This window comes from Cygnus atratus, chromosome 2 (genome assembly GCF_013377495.2).
Source record: "Cygnus atratus isolate AKBS03 ecotype Queensland, Australia chromosome 2, CAtr_DNAZoo_HiC_assembly, whole genome shotgun sequence".
NCBI classification, from domain to species: Eukaryota; Metazoa; Chordata; class Aves; order Anseriformes; family Anatidae; genus Cygnus; species Cygnus atratus.
Window position 1 is genome coordinate 22,378,091 of NC_066363.1, and position 24,197 is coordinate 22,402,287.

At 38.7% G+C, this 24,197-nt stretch overlaps 1 protein-coding gene across 4 annotated transcripts in view; it reads left to right on the top strand.

The window, feature by feature from the left end:
- ITGA8 (integrin subunit alpha 8) overlaps nucleotides 1–24,197 on the top strand; it is a 111,663-nt gene that overhangs the window by 74,362 nt on the left and 13,104 nt on the right. For all 4 annotated transcript variants that reach the window (XM_035545241.2, XM_035545242.2, XM_035545243.2 and 1 more), the window contains exons 24-27: nucleotides 1,139–1,244; nucleotides 2,915–3,073; nucleotides 9,260–9,385; nucleotides 12,740–12,853. In XM_035545241.2, coding sequence (XP_035401134.1) covers nucleotides 1,139–1,244; nucleotides 2,915–3,073; nucleotides 9,260–9,385; nucleotides 12,740–12,853 — 505 coding nt within the window. The remainder of the gene's footprint in view (nucleotides 1–1,138; nucleotides 1,245–2,914; nucleotides 3,074–9,259; nucleotides 9,386–12,739; nucleotides 12,854–24,197) is intronic.

Consider the following 24,197-nt stretch of genomic DNA (forward strand, 5'->3'; position numbering starts at 1 on the left):
GAGTAAACACTGAAATTCAATGCCTTTCCTCTTAGCTAAAGAATCTGGGGAGCAGCAAAAGTGAGTGAGAGCTGACCCTTGTAAAGGAAGGGTAATGCTTACTGTTTTAGCACCAAGAACTACTTCCAGTACAAGCAGATGACAGATGTCTGGGCCAAAACTCAACTACCACGCTGAAAGAAATTCTTGGGATCTGATTTCCCAGGATCTCAACAACTGAACAAGGTTACAGTTGGCATCTGAATGAAGTCCCTCCAGGCAATTTTCAGTTTTTATGGGAAGTAATGCTTGTGATTCAGGTGGAAATGTTAGCAGAAGACTGCTTGGTCCTTTCTTAAGATCAGACCCAGAAGAAAAGGGAAAACAAAATAGCAGACCTAAAGAAAGATGTCAAAGTCACTGTTTTTTTTCATTTATTTTTGATTTTCATTGTCGATATTGCAACAGTGTTTTGGGCAATGCCCTAGCTACCACTTTGTCTGCAAAGCGAATGGGAAAGCCTGGAGCACTGTTTCATGCTCTGCCTATGAATTCAGTTTCTTGATACACCAATTTGCTTTGTGGCTTTATGGAAGTCATTTGCCCTACCTGTATCTCAGCTTTCCACCTGTAAAATGAGGTAAATGACTACTTTATCATTCTTTTTTAAAAAGGGATAATAACAGAGGTTATAAGGAATTTACGGTCAGAGAAATTAAATAAATATCTAAAAAATACTTGCAGGAAAGTTATATGGATGGCGTTAAGCATCTATGGGCTTAAATGGAAAATGCATTATTTACATATCATTACTCTAGTTTTGTGGCTAATGTATTCACATAACTCATCTGTGAGAATGATGCAAATGCCAGGCAGACTGCATTCCTCTTCACCAATAGAGAAGGAGTTACTCCCTTGCCTGGAAAGGATTACCCTTCAGAGGAAGTCTGAAACTAAATGCTCACCCTTGGAAGTCTGTAAGGAGTCAGCAGCACCTAATGGAAGCATCACATTGTTCGCCTCACCTAACTGTAATGAATGTGCCCAAATAAAGCACCCTTCAGGGTTCAGGTCACTATAGGGGTCTTAATTTTCTCTAAAAGTACTGCAGCTGATCACTAGCAACGGATACTGTTTTAACTCATCTTATATATTACAGAGTGTCTCACCCCCCACAAATTGTTTTGCCGCTTCACAACTGGGAACCCAAAGATGAACCTACTAAAGAAGAAGAACTCGGTCCTTTAGTAGAACACATCTATGAGGTAAAACTAATTCTCATCAGTTAGATACCATCTGATCTTACCAGTCAGATACTATCACATCCTGATTCCATAGGATGTGACGCTGCTTCCAATGAAATCCTGATGAATTTGGATTGTCGTCTTTATCGACAACTAGATAAAGCCTTATATGTAAATATTCAAACTTTAGGACCTGACCCAAATTTAATCCAGAAATTCACAACCCTCTTCGTGTTAGTGGAAGAGACACAAGTTTATGCTAGAAATCTGCCTTTGACATTTAATAGATTTATAAACATTTGGGGTGTTTGGCAAGAATTAAAAACAGTGCATAAAGCTCATTACAGCCCATGTCAAATATTTTAAGTGACTTGACTGTTTCTTCATTAAAAGCTGTGAGAAGAAGAGTTCAGGTTAGAAACAAGTGCATTTAGTGAACTATGTGGAATACAGACCATCTTTGGAATCTGATGGATGGCTTTAATTCTAGGGCGTATAACAGAGTGCTTCACATGTGGTTACCATTCACAAACCAGCACTCAAGAAAATAAAAGCAACAGAGTTTAATCAACAGTGTAAGATAAAAATTTGCATGACATACTAAACGGTAGTGAATCAGATTATGAAATACAAAATATTATTTGTGAATTCCTCATCTTAACACATTTCTCTAAACTGAAAAGTCTCTAACAAATTATCCTGTCTCAGCGATTTGAGATGTTTACGGAACAATATATGTGACCTCAAACATATTTAAATAGTTACAGTGATTCAATAGTTACAGTGATTAAAGCCTTTTTCATGGTTTACTGATATCAGCAAAGCATAAAAAAGCCCAAACAGCAACATAAAAACCCTTTACTGAAGAAGGTGTAAGACTAAAAGCGTGTTTTATTTGGTTCCAATTAAAAAACACATTAAAAAAAAAAAAAGGTTATTTCACATCTCCAGAAACTTTGAGCAAAGCTCCATGCTTTTCTGCTTCTGTTTCTCTTATACACAGTGATAGCACATACCCATTTTTTAATTTCTGTTATTTCTATCTTTCATACCCAAAGTTTTAATTTCTGTTATTTCTATCTTTATTTATTTTCCCAGAAAAGAATGATGTCCTGTAATGTTACTTTAGGAAAGCTAATTCCTTTTTTTTTTTTTCTTCTTGGGAAATATTAACTGAGAAGTGCTGGAAATAGAGTTCTTAACCACAAAAACTATGTTCTGCTACACCTTCTATTCCTGCACCCTGAAATGTGATTCTTTTGTGTCATGAAGTTTCTCCTATTATTTTCCAGTATTTTCTGTTGTGGTTTGTTGTTTATATTTATGCAGTGTATTTTGCTAATGCGTTTTGGTTTGGGTCTTGGTTGGTGGGGGGTTTTTTAGATAATTTGGTAACTTAAGGTCTCTCATATGTATGAAAAAATGGGAAAGGTGATGGCTTTCTTGAATATAGAGTCATACAAAAAAAAAACCTTGTTCTCCCAGATTTGCCGTAACTAATATCTCAAAGTCCTTTTTCATACCATGCCACAGATCTTCCATCAACAGAATTATAATAATCATTTATACATCTTTCCTGAAGTACTTCAGGGCTGTGAACATGAAGAATTTGGAAATGACTAAGTAGTGATTGCTGTGTTTTTAGTTATTATTCACTGCCTTTGAAAGCACTGATAATACTTGTTTCTCAGCTTCACAATATAGGTCCCAGTGCCATCAACAACACAGTTCTCCATGTCGGTTGGCCTGTGTCCAGTCGTGAAGAATTTCTTCTTTACATTCTCCATATTCAGACACATGGACCACTGCACTGTCAGACAAGCTCTCCTATTAATATACTGCAAATAAAGGTAAGTCACCCACTGCTATTTCCATCTCTATGTTTGCTTACTTTTTTCTGCCTACATCTTCACAATAGGATGGAGCTTTTGGGATTTTTTTCATAATGGCCCTGATATCATTTTCATGAGTAAAAAGCAAGTTAGAGATAGTCCAGTATGTGTCCAGTGTGACAGTTGTGTTGTGTGATATGTGTTTGGTTTCTAAACTCTTCTTATCAGCAGAAAGTTATATATTTTGATTAAGTATTGCAACATTAGATAAAAGATAATTTTTAAATGGAAATTTTAAGTATTTTTATGGAGAGCTTTTTCTAACATGCCTTTGAATAGACGACAGAAAATTCTACTGTTCTCATGGGACCCGGAAAATTCTTGTGCACTAAGGAGTATGTTAATTCAGAAAGTCACCTGTACAGCAGAGCTTAGCAGATGAGTTCCCAAAGGTGGCATAAATCTTCAGTTGAGTCCGGTACAACATAGCACTGGTTTGTTTATCAAAAGGTCTTTGATCTGAACCTGTTAGCAGTGTGGAACATCCTTTATAGCACAATACTGCAATATTATCAGATTGAAAGACATGAAATTCTTACAGCTGTTTAATAGACAGCAGGCAGCCACCAGCTATTGTGCCATTAAGTATTTTTTTAGAGTATTTTGAGTTACAACACAATTTTAGTGTTTTGTTTTGTTTTGCTTTTTTACTCCAACAGTAATATAATTTACAGCTAACCTGCGTGGTGATTTGTTGTTTAGGATTATAGTCTAATTATGGTTAAAAAAGACCTCAGGAGGGCTTTGGTCCAACCTGATCAAGCAGGGTCAGCTGTGAGATCAGACCAGGTTGCTTAGGGTTTTATCCACTCTGATCTTGAAAACATCCAAGGACAGAGACTGCAAAACCTCTACAGGGTTTTTTTTCAGACATCCAGCCTGAACCTCTCTTGTTTCAATGTACTCCCATTGCCTCTCATCCTCCTCCCATTATGAACCTCTGTGCAGAACCTGGCTCCTTTTTTGTGACAACCTCCTCGTATGTAGCGGTGTGCTTCGGTCCCCCCTGGAGCTGTCTCACCTCTGAGCTGAACAAGCACTGGTCCCTCAGCCTCCCCCTGCAGGACAAGCTCTCCAGCCCCCACCATCCTGGGGGCTCTGCACTGAGCTCATTCCGGTTCATTGATGTCTTTCTTCTGCTGAGTGCTGAGCAGAGGGGCGTGATCGCTTCCCTTGCTGTACTGCCTCCGCTCCTGTTCACATAGCCCAGGCTCTCAGCCCTCCCTGGCTCCTCCTTAGTTTAACCCAGGTCCTCTTCTGCAGAGCTGCTGTGTAACCACTCAGTCCCTCAGCATGTATTGCTGCCAGGGGCTACTTCCTTGCACCAACTGTATGATACATATGTTTAATATCACATACTATATTTTGTAGTATGGTTAAGTTCAACATCGTGTGAGACAGTATACTCTGTGAAATTAGAGTCACTTTAGAAGCCTATATAGTTTTTACCTGTCTTAAAATGTTCATGATTTTAAATTTTCAAAGAACATGCTTTGAAAATCCTATGAAGTAAACTACCAATTAGGATTCTGCACTGAGTATACTCCAGAAATGAAAATTTTCATGTATTGCCACCTGATAAAAGGACTTAGTCTAAAATTATTTTTATGCCTTAACAATATTAACTCATTAAAAGTTATATCCATGTGAGCTGCGACAGGCTTTTTTTGGTTTTGTTTGTTTTTGTTTCTTTTTTTGTTATCTACTTGGAAATGGTTCTGTAATTATTTTAATTATACCAACAGAAAGGAAAAAAAAGAAATCCCCAGCCATTTTCTTCATGTTACTCCTAGGTATTGCTTGCTGTTTAAATTGTTTCTCTTTCCATGGATGTGGTTCTTCTGTTACAGCAGAGCTGTACATCTCAGAGTCTGGGGGAGGTGGTACCAAGGGGAAGCCTAGTAGCAGCCTCCTCAGCACACTGTTGATGGGCCAGTGTCTAAAAGCCTGTTTTAAGATCTGTGTTTGTGATGGCAGATCCCACAAGAAGAATTGGGTTTGGCTCAAAGTCAGAAGATTTAGCAAAACACAGCTCTACATATTATCCCATCAAAAACAAGGTATCCAGTTTATTAAGCATAACTGCTTCCAGACACTTCTGGAGTAAACAACACTTCCCGAGTTTAACCAGTAGTCTGCTAAACATCTTGCGGGGTGAGCCACGTTCCAAACACTAAAACTGCTATACGTCGTCTGCATACCAGGAGGGGCTGAGCTCAGTACAGTGGATGAAAGTGGAGAGATCTTTCTACTGAAGAGGATTGCTCCCCACCACAGGAGCTACGTGACAAGTCTTTAGCTTACAGAGACAGAAATGCAGAATATACTTATAAGCATATAGAAAAACTGATGTATAACAAAAACATTATGGCTAAATTTTTACGTTTCCCCCAAGGAAGCCAGAGAAGGGTTAGGATTCCACCCTTCCATTTAGTTTCACTAGAGGATGAAAAATGAAATGTGTGATAGGGAACTGAGGATGGAAAAAGTTTCCATTTTGTGTCCGAAACACAACAAGTTTGGAAATAGGTATTTTTTCCACCTATTTTTTTTAAAGTGGTGAGGAACAAATTTGTATTTGCAAGCCTAGCATCTCAAAGTCACTGCTTGGATCAGGTTGCAAATATATGAAATGCATGCTGCTTTCTGCTTTAAGTTGCAGTGGTTCAGTTAAGAAGCTGAGATGGGAACATCGCTGTCAGGAGGACAGAGCTCCTTGGCGGAATAGTGCCACAGCTCTTAATGACATTTTCAGGCAATGTATTTTTGATGACTTTTTAATATTTTGAGTTTGTTTTTCCTGTCCTATTTGATAAGGATTACATCTGTTACATAAAGAAGACTAAATCTTTGTGAGGCTTGTGTGAACTCTTCTTGTACTGATGAAATACCGGTCCATCTGTCTTAGCAGAAGACAGCCTCAGATGCTCAGTCATTACTGCAAGAATTAAACATCCTTTCCTTGTTTTAGCTTCTCAAAGCACTGAACAGCATGGATGCACAAATTAGGTTTCAAATACTTAAGGCTTGCGTTATGCTTCAGATGGGAAGAGGATGCAGGGGGTTGTGTAAACACGGGATATCTGGCTCAGATTTCCAAATAAGGCTGAGGACACCACATGTCTGGCTGCTCTTGGATTTCAGAACCTAGCTCTCCCAGGGTGCTGGGGTGTTTCCCCTTTCAAATGATTTAGATTGTTCAGTTTCAGTTAAAGCAGTATATTCCTCCCCATTGTTGAATTTATTACCTTGTAGAAAGCTTTCCTTTATGCTCCATTGTTTCATTCACAAAGACACATTTTGCTTGTAAACCTGGGCACACATGGGAAGACTCCTAGTTAGGGGCTTTTCCTGGTCTGTAGCTTATCTTACACTGGGGGTGGTGGTAGTAAAACTACAAATCTTGCAAATGGTGTACAGAGGAGCAAAAGGACTGATCAAAGATACGGAACAGCCGCACTGCACAGAAGAAGTCAGTACCCTAGATGCTTCAGTCTAGAGAGGAGGTGACTGTATACAGATCGGATCTGCAAGGCCAGAAGTGTCAGACCCATGGGTGGGGATTGACTGCTCTTTGCCTGCTCCTGCCCAGGAATGCAGCGTTCACTGCACAGGAACTGCAGCATCAAATGAAGCTCGCGGAGTCGGAGTCAAAGCAAGCAAAGGGAAGTGGTGGTTTGTGCAACAGGTATTAGATGTCTGAAGCTTGTTGCCAGAGGAAGTAGTGGGGGTTAAAAGTTTACATGGTTTTAGGAGGAAACTGGACAAATCTGCAGAAGTCCAGTGAAGATTAATAAATGAACAGAAACTTTATCCACATCAGGAAGTCCCTGAGCTGAAAACTTGTGGAAGCTGCATTTTTTTTAGGAGAGAATATCATGTATGTGTGCCCTGTTCTTACTCTTCCTTCCACATCTGTTTAAAGGCAGGGCTGATGAGAAGGAGGCTCAGCCAGATAGGCCTTTGGCCTGATCCAGTACTTCTGAGATTACGTTTTTTTCCAGGCTAATAGCAAAAAGTAATTTCATGCAGCCTGTGCCTATAAATACCAGAGGGATAGGCCATGGCTTCCAAATATGACAGACCATACAGGGTGACCAGAAGCCACACCGGGGGTAAGGTACATCCGCTAACGTGACTGGCAGGTGCTAACCTCTGCCAGAGGTGGTGTCTCCTCACACTGCGGAGCTGTTACCAGTGTGTGTAAGTTCTGGTCCAGAGACGCACATAAAATGTCCTCTTCAGAGCATGTCTGGTAAAATTGCACGTTGCAGCAGAGGCTGGAAAAGGAGGAAAACTAAACTGGCTTTTTGTGTGAGAAGTGAAGAACTGGAGATAGCTGGAAATCTGCTCAAGATGACAAGGCTGAGGATAGGAAAGAGCAGTAAATTTTTTCCTGGTGGGGAAACCAAGAAAATCAATTGTAGTTAAAGAAAAGGAGCAAGAATCCATTTCAAGTAAGATAATAGTGTGCAAAATATATGGTATATAGAATGGCTACAGAGACAGTTGTCCAGTTCTGTGCTATTGGCTCAAGACAGATGAAATAATAACTTTAATCTAGTATCTTTAACATGAATATTTAGGGCACTGGAGAAATTCTACTTTTGAACTGTGGCAGGAGACGTGTGTTTTTTCTTAATCACCAAGGGCTGTTTTCTAACCCTAGCTGTAATAATTCGGTACTGAAGATGCTGACACTAGGATCTATGAAAAAAATAAGTGAATGTAAAGATCATCTGCTAATCAAATGGATCTACATATTCTTCATATTGTCTTCGTATATTGAGGGCTTCTTCAAAGGCGTGTCATTATATTGTGGTTCTTTTCATTTGTCATTATTAAAGAAGCCCATATATCCTGGTGAAAGAATCCTGGAAAGAGAATTCCCACATGTTATCACATGGAGACAGAGAGATTTACTAGCTATTTAACTGTTCCCTTATTGCAAAAGACAATGTTAACCTAATTCAGAAAAAAAAAAAAATCTTATTTTTGTTTAAGTGTTTTTCATTAGTTAATTAATTATAGTATCTTCCACTTCGCAGGATGCTTTTGACTGAAGATCTCAGACAATGTCAAAACTGTTCTCTCTTTTGCGTCACAATTTTAATCATTTGAATGGTACAGATTTTCCAAATCAAGTACAACACAGTATTAGTTTATGGAAGGTTTTCTGTGTCTGTGCCTGTTCTCATCCCCTCAGTGCTACAATATTTCTTATAATTTTCTTATAATTACAAACATTTTCTTTAGTAATTTAAAATATTTTGTGCTCAGAGGTTAAAGAAACTAGTAAGATGGATCTGACATAGCTGTTTCTAATCTGAGGCCCATTATGAATAGTGGTGTCTGTGTTTAGGTGAGTTTCTTTGAGATCTTTTTGCAGACTTCCACGTACATTTTATTTGATTCAACATAACAGGATTGTCATAAATTAGTATTTATCTTTCTCTCTGTAGAAATTTGAGTTCTCAAGCATTCTCTGAAGCTTCTTGAAAGAAGCTACAAATGCTTTGTATATAAATTAAAGACAAAATGGCAACAGTAGAACTAGGTTTTAATCAGAGATTGAAAATCCAAGAAGATAAAGGTGAAGAGGATGCATTTTAATGAGTTTAAGAATGAACAAACTGTTGCATTATACAAAGTTAAGTTGTTACCCAAAAAAAAATTCTTTAACAAACAATGATTAAAAACTGTGTAGCTAGAATTCAGATTTCCTTTTTTCTGTTACTTTCTAATGCTGGTAAAATCATTATATTCCAATAGCCAGCTTCTGATCTGAGCTAATGACCAGATTTCAGTGCAGCAACTTCAAATTTATCCTGTTATAGAGATCAGAATCCAGTCCCAAGCACCTAAGAAAAATAAGTACAGCAATGACTCCAGTAAAAATAGTGTGGAAAAAAATGTTACCTACTGTAATTCCTATAACCAGGCAATATCTAGCTGTGCTATTACTAGTCATACTCCTAGTTGAAGACAGTATACTCTCATGGCTGAGTTGTTAAACTGGAAAAAAAAAACGAAAAAAAAAAAACAATGTTAATCCAAAATTCAAGACCTCTGAGAAAGGAACAGATCTGTTAGATTCATCGTGTGATATATCATTACCATTTGCTTTTTTGTTTCTCTTTGCAGTTTGCTATTCCACAAGACACTCCTGAACTTGCTGCTTTTTTGTATAATTCCACAATTTCTCATTATATCAGGAGAAGGGAGGTCACAGTTGCAGAACCTTACAGGAGAAACTCTGCAAAAATATTGGTGAGTTAACTAAAATCTATAAACTGGGACTATGTATGCAGTATAATCAAAGTGGCTATCAGTTTGACTGCAATTTATTTACAGGTTTGTAAACACTAAGTAATTTTTATCCTCTTATTGTAAAATATTGTTTACTACATATCACTGTGCCACAGGCTGGAGATTTTGTTTGGCAGTTTTTTACATTAAAGATCATGCATACCAAATTCCTAGCTGTGCTACTTCTGGCTGCATGCACACAGATGGACCTTTGTGGTCATGCAATGACACACTTATCACAGGGAGGTTCAGTACAAATTTAGAGAATAGGCCCCTGTTCCAGGAATGAAATTTCAGATTCTGACTTCTGAAATGTAAGTCTTTCCTTGTTAACTTGGCTCCTGGTGTTCTGGCTCTTTCATAAACAATAGCTCATGCTTAAAATTAACATTTTCATGGAAAGTAACAGCTCTGACATACTTTGGAGTATATTTGATTCTGTCAGTAAGTATATGTATACTTGGAAAGGTAGGACTTTCCCTTTCCAGTGCCACAAGCAAGGCAGATGGGACAAGTTACCGCGTTTTTAACATTCCAACTAATGCTCCAAAGCAGCTGAGGTGCTTAAAATTATGAGCAAGAGCAAAGATCTCTCTCCTATCTAGCCCAGGAAAATAGTTCTGATTAGTTGGTCTGGTACCTGAGTATTTCTACTTGTCTGTATTTTCAGAAGGGTTTTCTTTTTTTCCATTCCTGAATTCCATGTTCAATCTCAAGGATACTTAAGCACTATAGGCATCAGCTCGCCATGCCCAGAGGCTGTGTTCAAAGTTGATGACCTTGAGGTCAGTCGTGGGATTCATGTGGTCAGTGCTTGCCATTTATTTTTATGAACCTCGAGCAGTTTCTTTCATGCAGTCCATTCTGTTATTAAGCCGTTTACTGCAGGCTCATTTTTGAATTCCTTGACATCACCAGAATTTGGTAGGAAGAGAAGCACCTCACTGACCTAAGTATTCTGGAGTAATAGAATAATTATGCTGCTTCCGAAGGTTAATTTGGCAATTTTTGTAACAGGAAAAAGATAGAATCTGAAAGTAATGAATACCATAATGTTATTAAGTACAAAATCACAGATGAACCCATTTGAAACAATAATCACTGCTGATGCCTATGTAATTCTTACATTAACCTAGTAGCCTGGGAAGAATCTGATTCCACTGGGGCTGAAGGAAAAATGCCTAGGCTTTCAAAGACATACCAGTCAATACCACAGAACATTTAATCCATTCTTCAGTAATACCTTAATTGTCAGTTGTCTTTCTCAGTGATTAGGCTTGTATGCTGCCAGCATAGAAATCACTGCAGCAACTGTGAATGGTTAACCAAGATCATAAGTATGTACTGTGTCTGTATTACTCAGTTTAAAATATGAAGCAGAGATTTTTTAGCTGCTTGATGTAGACAGAAACTGTTTAGCTGAGTACATCGGAATACAAAATTGGCACATGTGATGAGCAGTTTTAGAGTACAATATGCTTTAGATAAGCATAAATTGAGATAAGATTGGGTACAGTGCCTACCAATGGAAATATAGCAGGGTTTTTTCAGGATGGGCATAGAAAAGTAAGCAAATCGGTATGTTCAGTTAGAAACTAGTCCCAATTCCACGTCTTCATTGCATACTAGAAGTCCGAAATATATTTTTTCTTAATTTTGAGTCATTGAGAGATTATGGAAAGCAAATGTTGCTGCTGAAAATGCCTAATTGGCTAAAGGTAATTTTTGATCAAAATTTTATATTCTTTCTTCAGAAATTTTAAATTATTTTCATTTTCATCAAAACATTTTCACAGAAAGGAAAAATGTTCTGAGAACCTCTTATTGTATTTATAACGTTTATTAAACATTTGTTTTCTCTTCCTTTAGTTCTAATGTTACAGTATTCTGAAAATCACTATGGGTTAAATGCATTACTTAGAAAAAATAGAAATATGTGTTCAGGTCCTAAAATGTCAGCCAAAAGTAGGCTTTTTGCATACTAATGATTTATTTTGTTAATATGTGGTTTTGGCCACTATGATTAATGAATACAGCTCTCCTCCTTCCTGCAAGATAAATAAATCTGGATGGAGGATGTTTAAATATGAAAAGCCAAATAAACGGATACTCTGAAATCCTCATTTAAAAAAAAAAATCATAGTTTGCAAGTTCCAGTTTCATTTTCAGGCAAATTTAGACAAGGGTGCTTAAGCATGCAGCTTCTATTTAACTTGTAATAAGGTAGAAATCTGCAGGGAAAGCTGTCCATAAAGATATAGGATTCCTTAAGGGTGTTTTCACATCTATTACATCCATCATCATCTCAGTTTCTGAAGTATGGGCTTTGCAGTGCAGCCATTCTTACTCCCCTGAGGGAATGTACATGTGAGAACTCAGCTTTGCTATCAAGGTCACAAGATCTTCTGGCATAAGTGTTAGTGAAGTATCTGTAAGAGAGGTAATGTATGCTTTGTTATAAAAATATGAATTAATTAAAACCTTAGTCTTCCTCTTGAATTAAACCAAACTTTTGGTGTAAACACCATTTGTATATATACAGCTATACTTTTTTTTTTTCAAACCCTGACACACTTTAATCATTTTTTCTATGAGATCTGCCTTCCTTTCTATACCCCAAACAACCCCATCATTTCTGTGGTTTCCCCATGATACTCTGCTCATTCCCTCCAGTGGCTTCCAGTCAGTTTCTAACAATTTTTGTGACATTCTTCTGGCAGACTTTAACACAGTATATAGTTTTGAGTTGCATTACTTGGCTTTTGCCTTCCGTCCTGTGTATAAGCCAGAATCACTGCTCATCAGGAATGTTTCACGGACCACAAGTTTCAAGTAGAGCAACTAATGAATCTCAGCAAACGTTCTGGCTGCTATAATGTAAATAGCGGTAAGAAAACTGGGAGAGTTGGAAGAGGGGAAAGATTTAAGAACGTAAATATAGGCTTCAGGCACAGAGAACAGAAAAGTATGTGTTGAAATGACAAAATGACTGACAGATAGAGACAAAGCAAATGCTTCATGCTTGATAAGTACCCGGCCATTTTAAGAATTCTTCAAACTAAATTGGTGAAAGTTATTGCTTTCATTTTCAGTACTACAGTAGCTGGTTGTATTCACTGGTGGTGCAAAAAGAATCTCTGTCTTGATTTATATTCTCACAATCACTCATGAGGTATCTCATATGTATTAGATAAAATTATTGGTTTCTTAACTCTTAAAGGAAAGGTTGATTGGTTTTGATAATTCTGAGCATTTGAAAGTGATTTCTTACATTTTTAAAGCATATGTATGACTTCCAATTTTTTTTGTACACAGAACTGTACAAATGTGAAGTGTATCTTAATTTCCTGCAATGTGGGACAACTGGAAAGAGGGAAGAGCGCAGCACTAAAAATCAGGTCCCGGCTATGGGCCCAAACTTTCCTGCAGGTAATGCAAACAAAATTTTTTCTATACACACGTATCCCTGCATCTTTTGCTTGACCAGATATTTAAGAATATAAATGATGAAATTAAATGGGCCAAAAGCAAACCCTTTTATGTTATCACTTTCTTTGAAGGTTGCATCTCACTAGTTCATGTCATATGCATGCTGCTTTTCCTTCTCTCACTGTCAGTCCCTCTCAAACTCATGTCCTGAATCTTTCCCTGAAAATTCCACAATGATTTTTAAACACCTTTCCTGTTTTTCTTTCTGCTTTCTGCTTTGCTCATATCTTTCCTGGTGAAAGATCTGTCTTGAAACCAAACAGTAGATGGTGTACGCTGTGTCCAGCTTACAAATAAATTTTTATTGTCTGTTAATCTAGGGTAATACGTATCAAGCTCATATGACGTACAACACTCAAGTAGAGATGACGTGTGATTTACCACTAAAAAGAAAGGCAGTGCATGGAAAGAATGAACAACTTTCTGCAAATTCTTGCATTTCCAACTTCACCTATTCTCAGAGTTGTATTTACAATGCCTAGGGCAGTGGGATTGCATTGTGAGCTGGTACCTTGTAGCTGGCCATGTGTCTTTAGTACTACATAGTTGTTATGGACTTGCCTCTTTTTACAGTAGTGTTTTCCAAAAGGTCATTTTGAGGGAATCCTCTCTATTAATTACACATACGTTACTGAAAATATAAAGATACTGCATCTTGTCTTTGGATATCAAAAAATCCCACAGTATATATTGAGATCTGAAATGTAAAACTTTCCAGACGTATGTTGCTGTAGTGCTTCTCTGAAGGATCTGTTTTTCTGAGAGAGAACTTTTTTAAGCACTCTGCATGAGAGATTGGTAAGACTATCAGCACTCTGGATGAATACCTTTAACAGTACACTGAGAAATCTAAATTAAGATCACTGTTAACTAGGAAATAACTGCGGATCCTATCCTGATCAAACTGGTCAATTATCACTTTCCTTCTTCAAGGAATTTCAAATCTCCTGGTCTTTCTACCTGGAACCAGCCTTCCTGTGTTCCCCATAGCTGTGGGAGAAGAATGGTTTATCCCCACAGTGCCTCTTACCCTAGCGGGAGAAAAATGGAGAATGCTCAGTTTACAATGGGAGCTTTAAATTGAGCTCTTCATACCTTTTAAGTTAATTTCTTCTATTCCTCAAATGTGAAGGTAGATAAAAGAAATTCTTTCCCGTTTAACTTGCTTCCCTAGAGAAACAAGAGAGCAGGTGGGATCTTAGCAGACTGGCTAGTCCCTGTTAAATTCAGTTAAGAGCTTAGCTCAGCTACTTCACTGTCCCTAATACAAAGAGACAGACAGAGAGGCAAAGAAATTATCCATGTCTACAACCATGTATGATAATTTTGACCACTGCTGTGTCCAAGCAATGTCACCAGTGAACCTTCCCCATCTTTCTCACCAAACAAAAGACAGAGCTTAGCTGCCTTAGCTACAGTACTGGGAACAAGATAAGTCACGTTTGGGATTCCATCAAGTCTTTCTCTTCATCATTCTGCTGGTGAAATCTAACTGTGCAAGGACCAAAGCCTTGTCTTGTTACAAAAACAAAACAAAACAAACAAACAAAAAAACTATAAATGAACCCCCTTGCACAGATCCTAGACACCAGTTTTCTAGGGTATTTACAGCTCTTTCAGTGGGAGTTAGTCTCATAAATGTTTTTCTGAGTCCAGTTTAGTATGTAGCAAAAAATAACTATAAGAGATTAAAGCTAAACAAATTTAATGAGAAACAGAGGGCAGTTCTCTGAGATTTTGTTTGTGACCGAGGATCTGTAACAGTTGGAAGAAACTAGCTACAAAAGACTTGGTGTCTCCTAATCAAGACAGAATCTTTTTCTACAGTATAAGCTAAAGAGCTTATATTAAAAAAGCTTAAATATAAGCTTTTTCTAGTTGATAAACCTAACTTAGGCTCAGAAGAAGGATAACTGAATGAAATTTAGTGGCATGATTAATACAGGAGCAGGAGGACTCATCTTACCCAATTTTAGTCATCTGAAAGTTACATGCCAAAGGTGGTTTTCTAACTCTAGTCAGTGGCAAGACAGGGAGGTGTCTTCAGAGGATGTTTTGTCCATCTGATTTTAAACACCCTCCTCTGCCCTCCTGATCTGGATGGTGGAGAAGGGCCACAGCTCTGCTTTGGGACACAGGTGTGTGCAAACACACAGGCAGTGCCAGTGAGGCTGCTGTGGTCCCTTTAGCTCCTCCTTCTCCCCTAATAAATCCTTCTTGCTATGACTGTATCCCCCTCCACTTAGTGAGCTTGAGGCAGAGGTGGATCCTGCCCCAGCCTGTGGGCAGGGGCTGGAATGAGCCATCCTGTAGGCTCCCTGGGTGCTGAGACCCCATGACAAACACTCCTGCAAGTATACCTTTTAGTACTGCACTGTCCTTACATACCCTTGCTATCAAACAAGGTTTTTTTTTATGGACTTTGAGGATTTTGCCTTTTATCTATATCCTTCAGAAGCATTTCTGTTTCCTTCAGATAGTAGCTTACATGCTTTATAAAAGAAAGACTCACAGAAAACTCCACTTAAAGCAGCAGGAATTTTTTTCCACATAAAAACAGTAGTCACCAGAGAACTGTTGCATCTTCCCATATATGTCTAAAAAGCTGCCAGAATAACATGACCCCTGCTTCACATGCAAACATATATTGAGAAGAGAGAGAGAGCAAGTAGTGTGATGGGATCTGGTTGCCTTCCTCCCACTCACCTCCAAACAGTTTCCTTTCTCAAAGCCCCTTTTAAAAAGAACAGTTATACAGCCATCACCATAAAAGATGATAGAGCATAATTAGTTGCCTAAAAAGGGCATCTTTTGCTTTTAGTAGGCCTGTAAACTTTGAGTTCCTAAGGTCATCCCAGAAGTAAGGTAAGGTACACCTAAAAAAACTACTGCTGTTAGCATGGCTGAAATCTGCAGATTCAAACTGAGGATTAAAATACAGTCAAAATAATGAGGATGTGATGGTTCTGAACCAGGACGCAGCATTCAAGGGACAGACTGAACCCCACACTAATGTTTTTGTACAGAAACTGAGAGGAAAAATTGCTCTCTCTACAGCAACATCCCAAACTCTTTTGCACATGCACTTAATGTGCAGAATTTCATATGCCAAAGCAAGCAGGATGATGGTGTCGTGCAACATTCCTCAACTGTGTTATAATCTAAATGAAGATATGATGATCTGCAGAAGAAATTCTTTGTGCTCATTACAGTTGAGCACAAACTGTCAGTATGCATTTTCTCCTCATAGATATGCTAATGTCTCCTTATAGATACTCTAATTCAAACCCAATAAAAATTCAATGTGATTGGTTAAAGGTAGGATGAAGTAATTCATGTTTCTCATCAGAGGTCTATGGATGAGCCTGTGTATTTTGTTGCCACAACAGACCAGCCCTGCATTGAGTGACTGCTTCCTTTTCCACTTAGTTTAACTGTCAACAGCTGACCCCCTTTGCCTCTTGACGGTTGCAATCTGTCACCTTAAAACCCAAACGCCCATAACAAATAACAGCTAAATGACGTGCAATGATTAGACGTGTTTAAGTAAACAAAAAGAGCCCAAATTTCTCAACCAGCCAACAAAGATAGAGACAGATGTTGTGCAAAAGCCAAGAAGAATCACAGACTTTTTTTGGATTAACTTCAAAGCCTGGCTGTAAATGCGAACCCTCTCCTAATGCTGACTTTGGGATTCAGACTCGCTGATCTAGCAAATAGTAGCCTGATTCATGCAAAAGAGAAACAACCTTACATGGCCACGTTACGTTGTGTGCTGTTAGGGCTCTATTATGTCTCCACTTGTCTAATCGTGGTATTTCTGAGTCATCAGAGGGAGATCCAAGGGGATCTTGCCCAGTGTTCTTTGAACTCTGATGGCTATTTCTAAATATAATACCGAGGAGCGGGGTAGTAAAACATCAGTTCTGAAAATATATTTCTAAATGATGAATCTGTGCCATCTGTCTGATGTGTGACTTCCTTCCAGTCCCCAAGCTCTTCGGACACTTACAGCCCTGTGGGAAGTAGGACTCAGCTCATTCTTGACTGTTTTTTCAGCCTGTATTGAAAGTTCCTCACAATGATGAAAATCTCCTTCTGGGGAGCCTGAGGAGACAGTAAGATAAAAAACAACAAACACAGAAGGTGTGCAAGGTTCCCAAGAGGTTTCAAGTTTATTTGATTTCTTTCTGCAATTGAATGTAATTGTGTTGTTTCTCTCTTGGCTTTTACACAAATCCAGATATTTGAATGTGGCACCCCTGCCTACGTGAGCTTTAATAGCTAGAAGGGAGAAAAATTTAGTTTTAATCTGAGAAAGCTCAAAAGCAACAGAAATATGGCAGCCAGTCTGTAAGCAAGGTGCTCCCTTAAAATGCAAATCCATGTTTTGGCTTCTCTACAAAATACTCATCTTTTCAGTGTTTCTGAACATGCACTGCTCCAATTTCTTAGATCTTTAGATGCCTAAATATGGAAATAGTAAAGACAATCAGTGCTGTGACACCCACATCTTAACTGCCTGGCTCCAGGCTGGAATCCAAAACCTGAAGCTTTTTAGTATGTAGGGTCCCAGTACAGCATACAGAGACAATCTGGTACCTCAGAGAAACAAACAGACCTGCATTAACCATCAGGGTGGTGCTCTCCTTCATCAGGAGGGCAGGCAGGAACATCAGGATTAGGCAGGAGTATTTCCACCCTTTCAGAATGCAAATCCAAAAATCACTCACAAGGGGAAATACCTACAACATTACTTGAAAGACTTAAGGAAGACTTTGTTTATTCAAAATTCAGTCACAAGATTTAGAGCTGGCAGTCTAATGGTCAGAGAATTCATGATTGGAAGATGTGAATTCAGTTTCCTCCTTAGGTTGAGAAACCTCACATCCCTTCTTTTACAGGATGATGGTGTTCCCTGCTGCTCAGGAAGCACATTTACAAAGACACGAAAAGAAATCCATTGATCTGGAAGAGTACAGCAAAGGAAAAAGAGCCTGATGGAGTACCGTGGTATTTGGGGCCATCAGCTAGAAGTCCTTCCAGTACTCTCACCTCCCTTTGCCTTCATTGCCTACACCTGGAGCTGTCATCACTGTTAGGGTGTATGCTCTAGGTGTACTTCCTTAATGAGAAAATTTGTTGAGAATCTCCATATTTTACTACTGGTAAACTCAGAAACTCTTCTTAGTGTGGCAGAAGGTAAGCCAGGTAGTGGTTTTGGGACACGAAGTCAATTTAACTGCACAAAGACCATTGGAGGCAGAATGCAGATAAGCAGTGCAGTGGAGCCACGCAGACTGTCCTTTCCATGGCACGTGTGGTGTTTGCAGAGGCTTGAAAATCAGAGCAGAGGTGAACTGGTGGAGGTGGCCCAAGACAGGAGACAGATCTACCTCTTATATAGGTTTCTTTGTCGAATCACTTTTTTCCATCTTCTCTTTCCTATGGGAGGAATTACTCCATCCGCAAAAGAGATATGACCCCAAGGAACAGTAATTTCTATCCTCAGCATCCCCCAGTGTAGAACCTCTACCTGTGCCCAGTGGAACACGTCTCAGTCAAGGGAAGCTTACAGAAGTGTTTTCTGAAGTATAACTGCAGCCATCCTAAATTCCCTGTCAGTGGATAGAAGCAATGCACCAGGCTACACAGAAAGTTTTCCTGCAGGGAGGCAATAGACAAATTAGTGAGAGGGATCTTGGTCTCTTGATAATTGCCATGGAAGTTTAAGTAGATTATTTTAATTCAGACTGAGGACTGAAAGCCATAAATTTGATGCACTGCCCTTCAAGCCACATATAAAAACAAAAGGAGGAAATTGTCAGAGAAATTTGCCCTTACGTCAAGCAACTGTTGTTATTTGAAGAAACGAAATAAGTAAAAAGGAAAACTGTGTGTGGCCAAAAATGCCATATTATACTGGATTTGATTGTTTATGTGGAATGAAGGCTAGAAAGAAAGAGCCTTTGGCATTGGGCTGGGCCAGCTGGAAGTTCTTTTGGGTGTAGGCTAGTTTTGTTTTCATTCATTGTTACTTAAAATAATGTCAAAATATTAACAAAGCAGAACATGAGGATCTTGATAGATGTGCTGAAGTGTGCATAAAGTTAGGTGAATGGAAAAACAAACATCTTAAACTGATAACCATTAAAATCTATGTCAAAGTGGTCTGAAATCCCAGGAAGTATCTGCATCTATCAATTAATTTGAAATAGTCTATTTCAATGAATGTAGAAGATACAGTATGTCAAGTGTAAGAGATTAAAGGTAGAGATGAGGATGTGTTGATTTTCAGAGGAGATGTATTGTCTCTGTTCAAAAGATATATTCGCATGAACATACCATTTTAGTACAAACAGCACAAGTACTTTTTGACTTTTTGAATCATAGACACGCTTTTTAATGAATTAATAGAAGAACAAATAGTTGCATGACCTCTACTCTCAGCATTTATGTAAGCTACTCTTTACTGGAGTAAAAAAAGTTTTTTGGAGGTGTGGGTCAAAGAAAGCAAGTTAACGAATTCCCAAAGCATATATTTAAAAGGAAACACAATATTGCTTACTGTCTCCTCTCTAAAATGTGCCAGACTCCAGTGGACACGAAGGGAAACAGGTTTTAATCAGCAGAGCCAATGTTGTTACCACAGCACCGAACTCTGTATGCAAGAGATAACAGTTTCTGGGGGAGAATTCCACCGCAACTTGCTGTAGAGAAAGTACGTGCCCTTCAGCTAGAGTGACTTCACTAGACTACATCTAACCAGAAGGAGAGTATTTCGGAGTATTGTTGAACAACGCTGCCTAGAGGCAGTGGAACAAAGTCATTCTGGGGAGTCTCTCTACTAGGAAACTCTTCAAACCTGCAGAAAATCGAAGACCCGTCAGACACCTTTAAGCTGCTGGAAGTGCTATTTCTCTTCCCTTCAGTCTAGACCAGATTTACCCTCTGCATTTTAGTCTGCCCTCTAAGATGCCTCTGTACACTTTAAAGATGCTTTTTGGAGACTTTGGGTCTTTGCCTGAGCTCCCTGCAGGAACCGCCAGCATTCAACTGGAGCTTGGAGAACTCTCCTTTAAATTGTCCAGGAGTTTCCAGCACTCCCCACGTTATTTCTGTTTGTCTCAATAGCACTCAGGCAAAGAGCTGTCTCAGCGATGCGTACGAGAGCAGGCTCTGCCATGATGGGAGCTTCAGAAGGCCCAAGTAGCCAGGGCTGGGCACCCACTGTTGGCCATTAGGCACCGACATTCAGAGACTAAATTCCTTCTTCCCTTTCCTCTGAGCAGTAATGAAGCCCTCAGCTGAATTGCAAACCACAGGTCCTGCTGCTTCCAGTAAACACTGAATGTTTAAATATATGCTGTTTAAAAAATGATATGGTAAAGAAATGCAGTTTCTCACAAATGACTTGAGAATTATAAACAGCGCTGTAAGAGAGACAGCTGCCTGTATCTCCAAGGTGTTGGAACAAGTAAAATCCTGTTTCCAGTTGATGCTGACCACAGTCATTGTTATAAAGCTCTTTGCCACAAACACACATTTCTGTGAACACAGGAAAATCCTCTCTAGTCGTTTATATTGCTTTACAGCAATGGAGATGTGCAGCATTTCCAAGGGCCTAATGATGGGTTGAGAACACTTAATAGCTGTGGGTACAACCCCAGGTTATTAACCCCAGTGAAGCATTAATCCACAGGAAATATTCTCCTCTGTTGTTCTTATTGCTGATATAAGCTGAAATAAGCCATGCATAGTAGGTGGAAGGATTTATTTTTCTATGGGCACTGCATTTCTTTATAGGATATTTCAAGGGACTTAATGCCTTCACTGTACCTTTGTTTAATACCTACTTCTTCAATAATGTAACATATCTTACCTATCCATTACAATTACTTTTATAAATCATATAAATCATAGCCAGAATCCTGCTTAATATGAATGCTTACAATTGAAAACATGACTTTTTTTCAGGCAGAGAGAGTTCTGGAATTATAAATGCAAATTATTGCACAATTACAGAAACATTCTGGGGCTGCATGTGAGAAGTCAGTGCTTGGACTCTCACAGAAAAATGAAGAACAGCTTGAGTCTGAAAATGGAAAATAATTAATGTGGTAAAGAAAAAAAAATATTTTTCTGAAGACCATCTCATAGATGTTAAGCACCATGAAAGAGTATAAAAATTATTTATTTGCTAATTCTAATATTAAGTCAGTGCTTTTTTTAATCTTATTTTAAACACTGTTGATAGAAAATGTAGTTTCTTCCATTAGATGTCATCTGTATTAAGGAGCTGATTTGACTATCTCTATGTAAGTCACTTAAGGCAATTTTCTTCATATTGCTCATTCCTAATACAAGCCCAAAGGAGAGGTTAAATGTTCTGATAATAAACATTCAGCTGCTCTTGGTATTTTAAAAGAACAAAATTATGGCATAGCCAAATTAATTCCAGAAGGCAATAAATATGCTGGCTTCGTGTCACCAGTAAGCACTCATATACTTGAAGAGAAAGTTCGTTGTTTAAACAGAAAACAGAAGGGACAAGGCAAATACCTGAACTACAGCCCTGGACCTCAGGAGAGCGGACTTCAGCCTTTTCAGGGATCAGCTTGGAAGAACTCCATGGGAGATGATACTAGAGAAACGAGCAGTCCTGGAGAGGTAGTTGATTCTCTAGGATCACCTCCTCCAAGTTCAAGACCAGTCCACCCTGACATGTGGGAAGTCAAGCAAAGGTGGCAGGAGGTTTGCATGGATGAACAAGGAGTTCCTGGTAAAACTCAGGTGTAAAAAAGAAACTTGTAAGAGGTGGAAGCAGGGTCAGTTGACCTGGAGTAGGTTTTGGCTGGGGAATATAGAGATGCTCTCTGAGCGGTTAGGAAAGCAAAAGCCTACCAGGAGCTGAGCCTAGCAAGGTACTTACAGGGCAACAAGGCAGCTTGTATAAGTACATCAGAAGAGAAGAAAGGCTGGGGAAAATATGGACCTTCTGCTGAATGGAGTGTGCAGAAGGCCAAGTTACTTGATGCCTCCTTACTAGTAAAATCTACATACAGTAATCCGAGGCCTCTGCAACAAGAGGGAAAACCTGCAGCAATGAACATTTACCCTCAGTGGAAGAGCATCTGTTTAGGGAATATTTTTAAAAATTGGACATACAAAAGCCCAAGTGACCTGATGGGATGCACCCAAAAGTGCAAAAGGAGCTGGCCAGTTATAGGTGGAAGTAAAGAAGACAGAGCCAGGCTCTTCTCAGTGATATTCAGTGACAGAACAAGTCAAATATGGGGAATGCCATTTAAACATAAGAAAAAAAAAACTTTTTACTTTGAAAACACTGATCAAAATTGTCACGGGGTCTTTTTTTACCTCAGTCTTTATTCCATAAAACAGATGAAAAGGTGTCTTAGACTGATAAGATTTATACCTTTGGTACAACTGGAAATTCCAGAGGAAAACAACACTTAGCAGGGAGGAAAAGATTTTGGATAATCGCATAGGAACTAAGTCTTGTCAATGGAACAGAACTCCTAAATGTGCCAGAAGTAGGAGGAATGAGAAAGTCTTGCAGAAGGGGATTTAGGAAATGACAGGGTCTTTCTAAATGCACTGGATACGATTACAGTCGATAAAATAAACTGTTATGACAGGTAGAATAATTTTAATGATTAATAAAGCACTATATAATGCAACATACAGAAGAATTTCATATGAATTATTATAAAAATGGGAAATACTGTGGGTTTCTTTAGGTACTAAATACAGATATGACTTCAGAAAATGACAAATGGCTTTTGGTACTTCCACATTAGTCAACCTGGAAGATGGGAGAAATTTCAAAAGTGCTTGGAGATTATGGGGAGGCAGGGGAGGCAACTGAGCTTTGCAAAATGGATAGTGTAGAATTTACATTTGGCTCAGGTTACTGGGATAGTTTAAAATTCATCCCAGTTCGTCTGTTATTCAATGTAATCTGTAAGCAGCTGGTACCAAAACAGAGGAGTGCTTCACTTACAAGGCCCTACCTTTCCATAAATCAGCAGCAGAATATTGTGTTGAATTCTGATATTTCAAAAAGGATCAAGACAGGTAGAAGAAATGATTAAGTGTTTCAAAAATATTCTTATATAAAAGACTAAAGTTGTTTACCTCAAGGAGTCTAATGCAAAGGAATATGTTAGTCATAACTACTAGGCCTTATTTCATTCTCTTCGGGGCTTACCAATGCACTTTTAAAGGAGATCCATATCATTACCCTGACTTGACATGGGATATGCAAGATAAGTCACCTGTAATGTTACCCAGAAAAATCGGTTGCAGAGTTGGAATGAGAAGCAGATTTCTTGACTTCTAGAAGAGCATGGTAGCCAGTTAGGCATCCTTCCTTGGGATAAAAACAAGAAAACAGGTAGTTAGCATGCAGGATCTTCTCTCTGTGACAACATAACATTCAGCGAAATGGAAAGACCTCAAACTCAAACTCAAACTCAAACTCAAACTGTACTGAAAGATTCAGGATTTGGACTTGATGATCCTTATGGCTCCCTTCCAACTCGGGATATTCTATGATTCTGTGATTTACTCGATTCCTGGTGTACCTAACCTTCAAAGCTAGTTCCAGTTAGATACTGATGATGTCGGGATCTCAACGGGATTCAAAGTATGTTTGTGGAAAATACGTGTATCCATTGTAGTAAATGTTGCCACCATTATGGTTCTTCTAAAGAGCGTGCACTTTCAAATGTCAAGTTTTACACCAATTCATTACAGATTTAGGTGTCTTTTTTCCAAGGGACATATTCGCACTTGACTACCATTTCAAGGCAGTTTGCGCAGAATGGAGGTTGCTGTCGAGGCCACAACAGCACGAGACAGACAGACAGTCAGATGTAGTGTGTCAGTGCCTATATGGCTTCCTAATGAGGTGACAGCACTAACTGAAGCTCTCAGCATGAGCTGTATGATATAACAGTTTTGAGTCATTCTAAACCAGAAAAAATACTGCCTAATTGAATCTAAACTAATGTAATTGAATCTCTAATAAATACTAGCAAGTTTAAATGAAAGACAGAGGATGGACAGAGCTACATTTGTTTATTCTGTACATCTCTGGATATGCTGAAGTGCTTAATGAGAGCTATGTAAATATTTTGTTAGCACCCTGTTAAGCAGTGGCTATGATACATTCCTATTGCAGTTGCACTGTGTAGCAAAAAATCAAGGTGAGTTGTTCTGGTTCTTATGAACTCTACTGCAATGGGAAGCCAATCACACC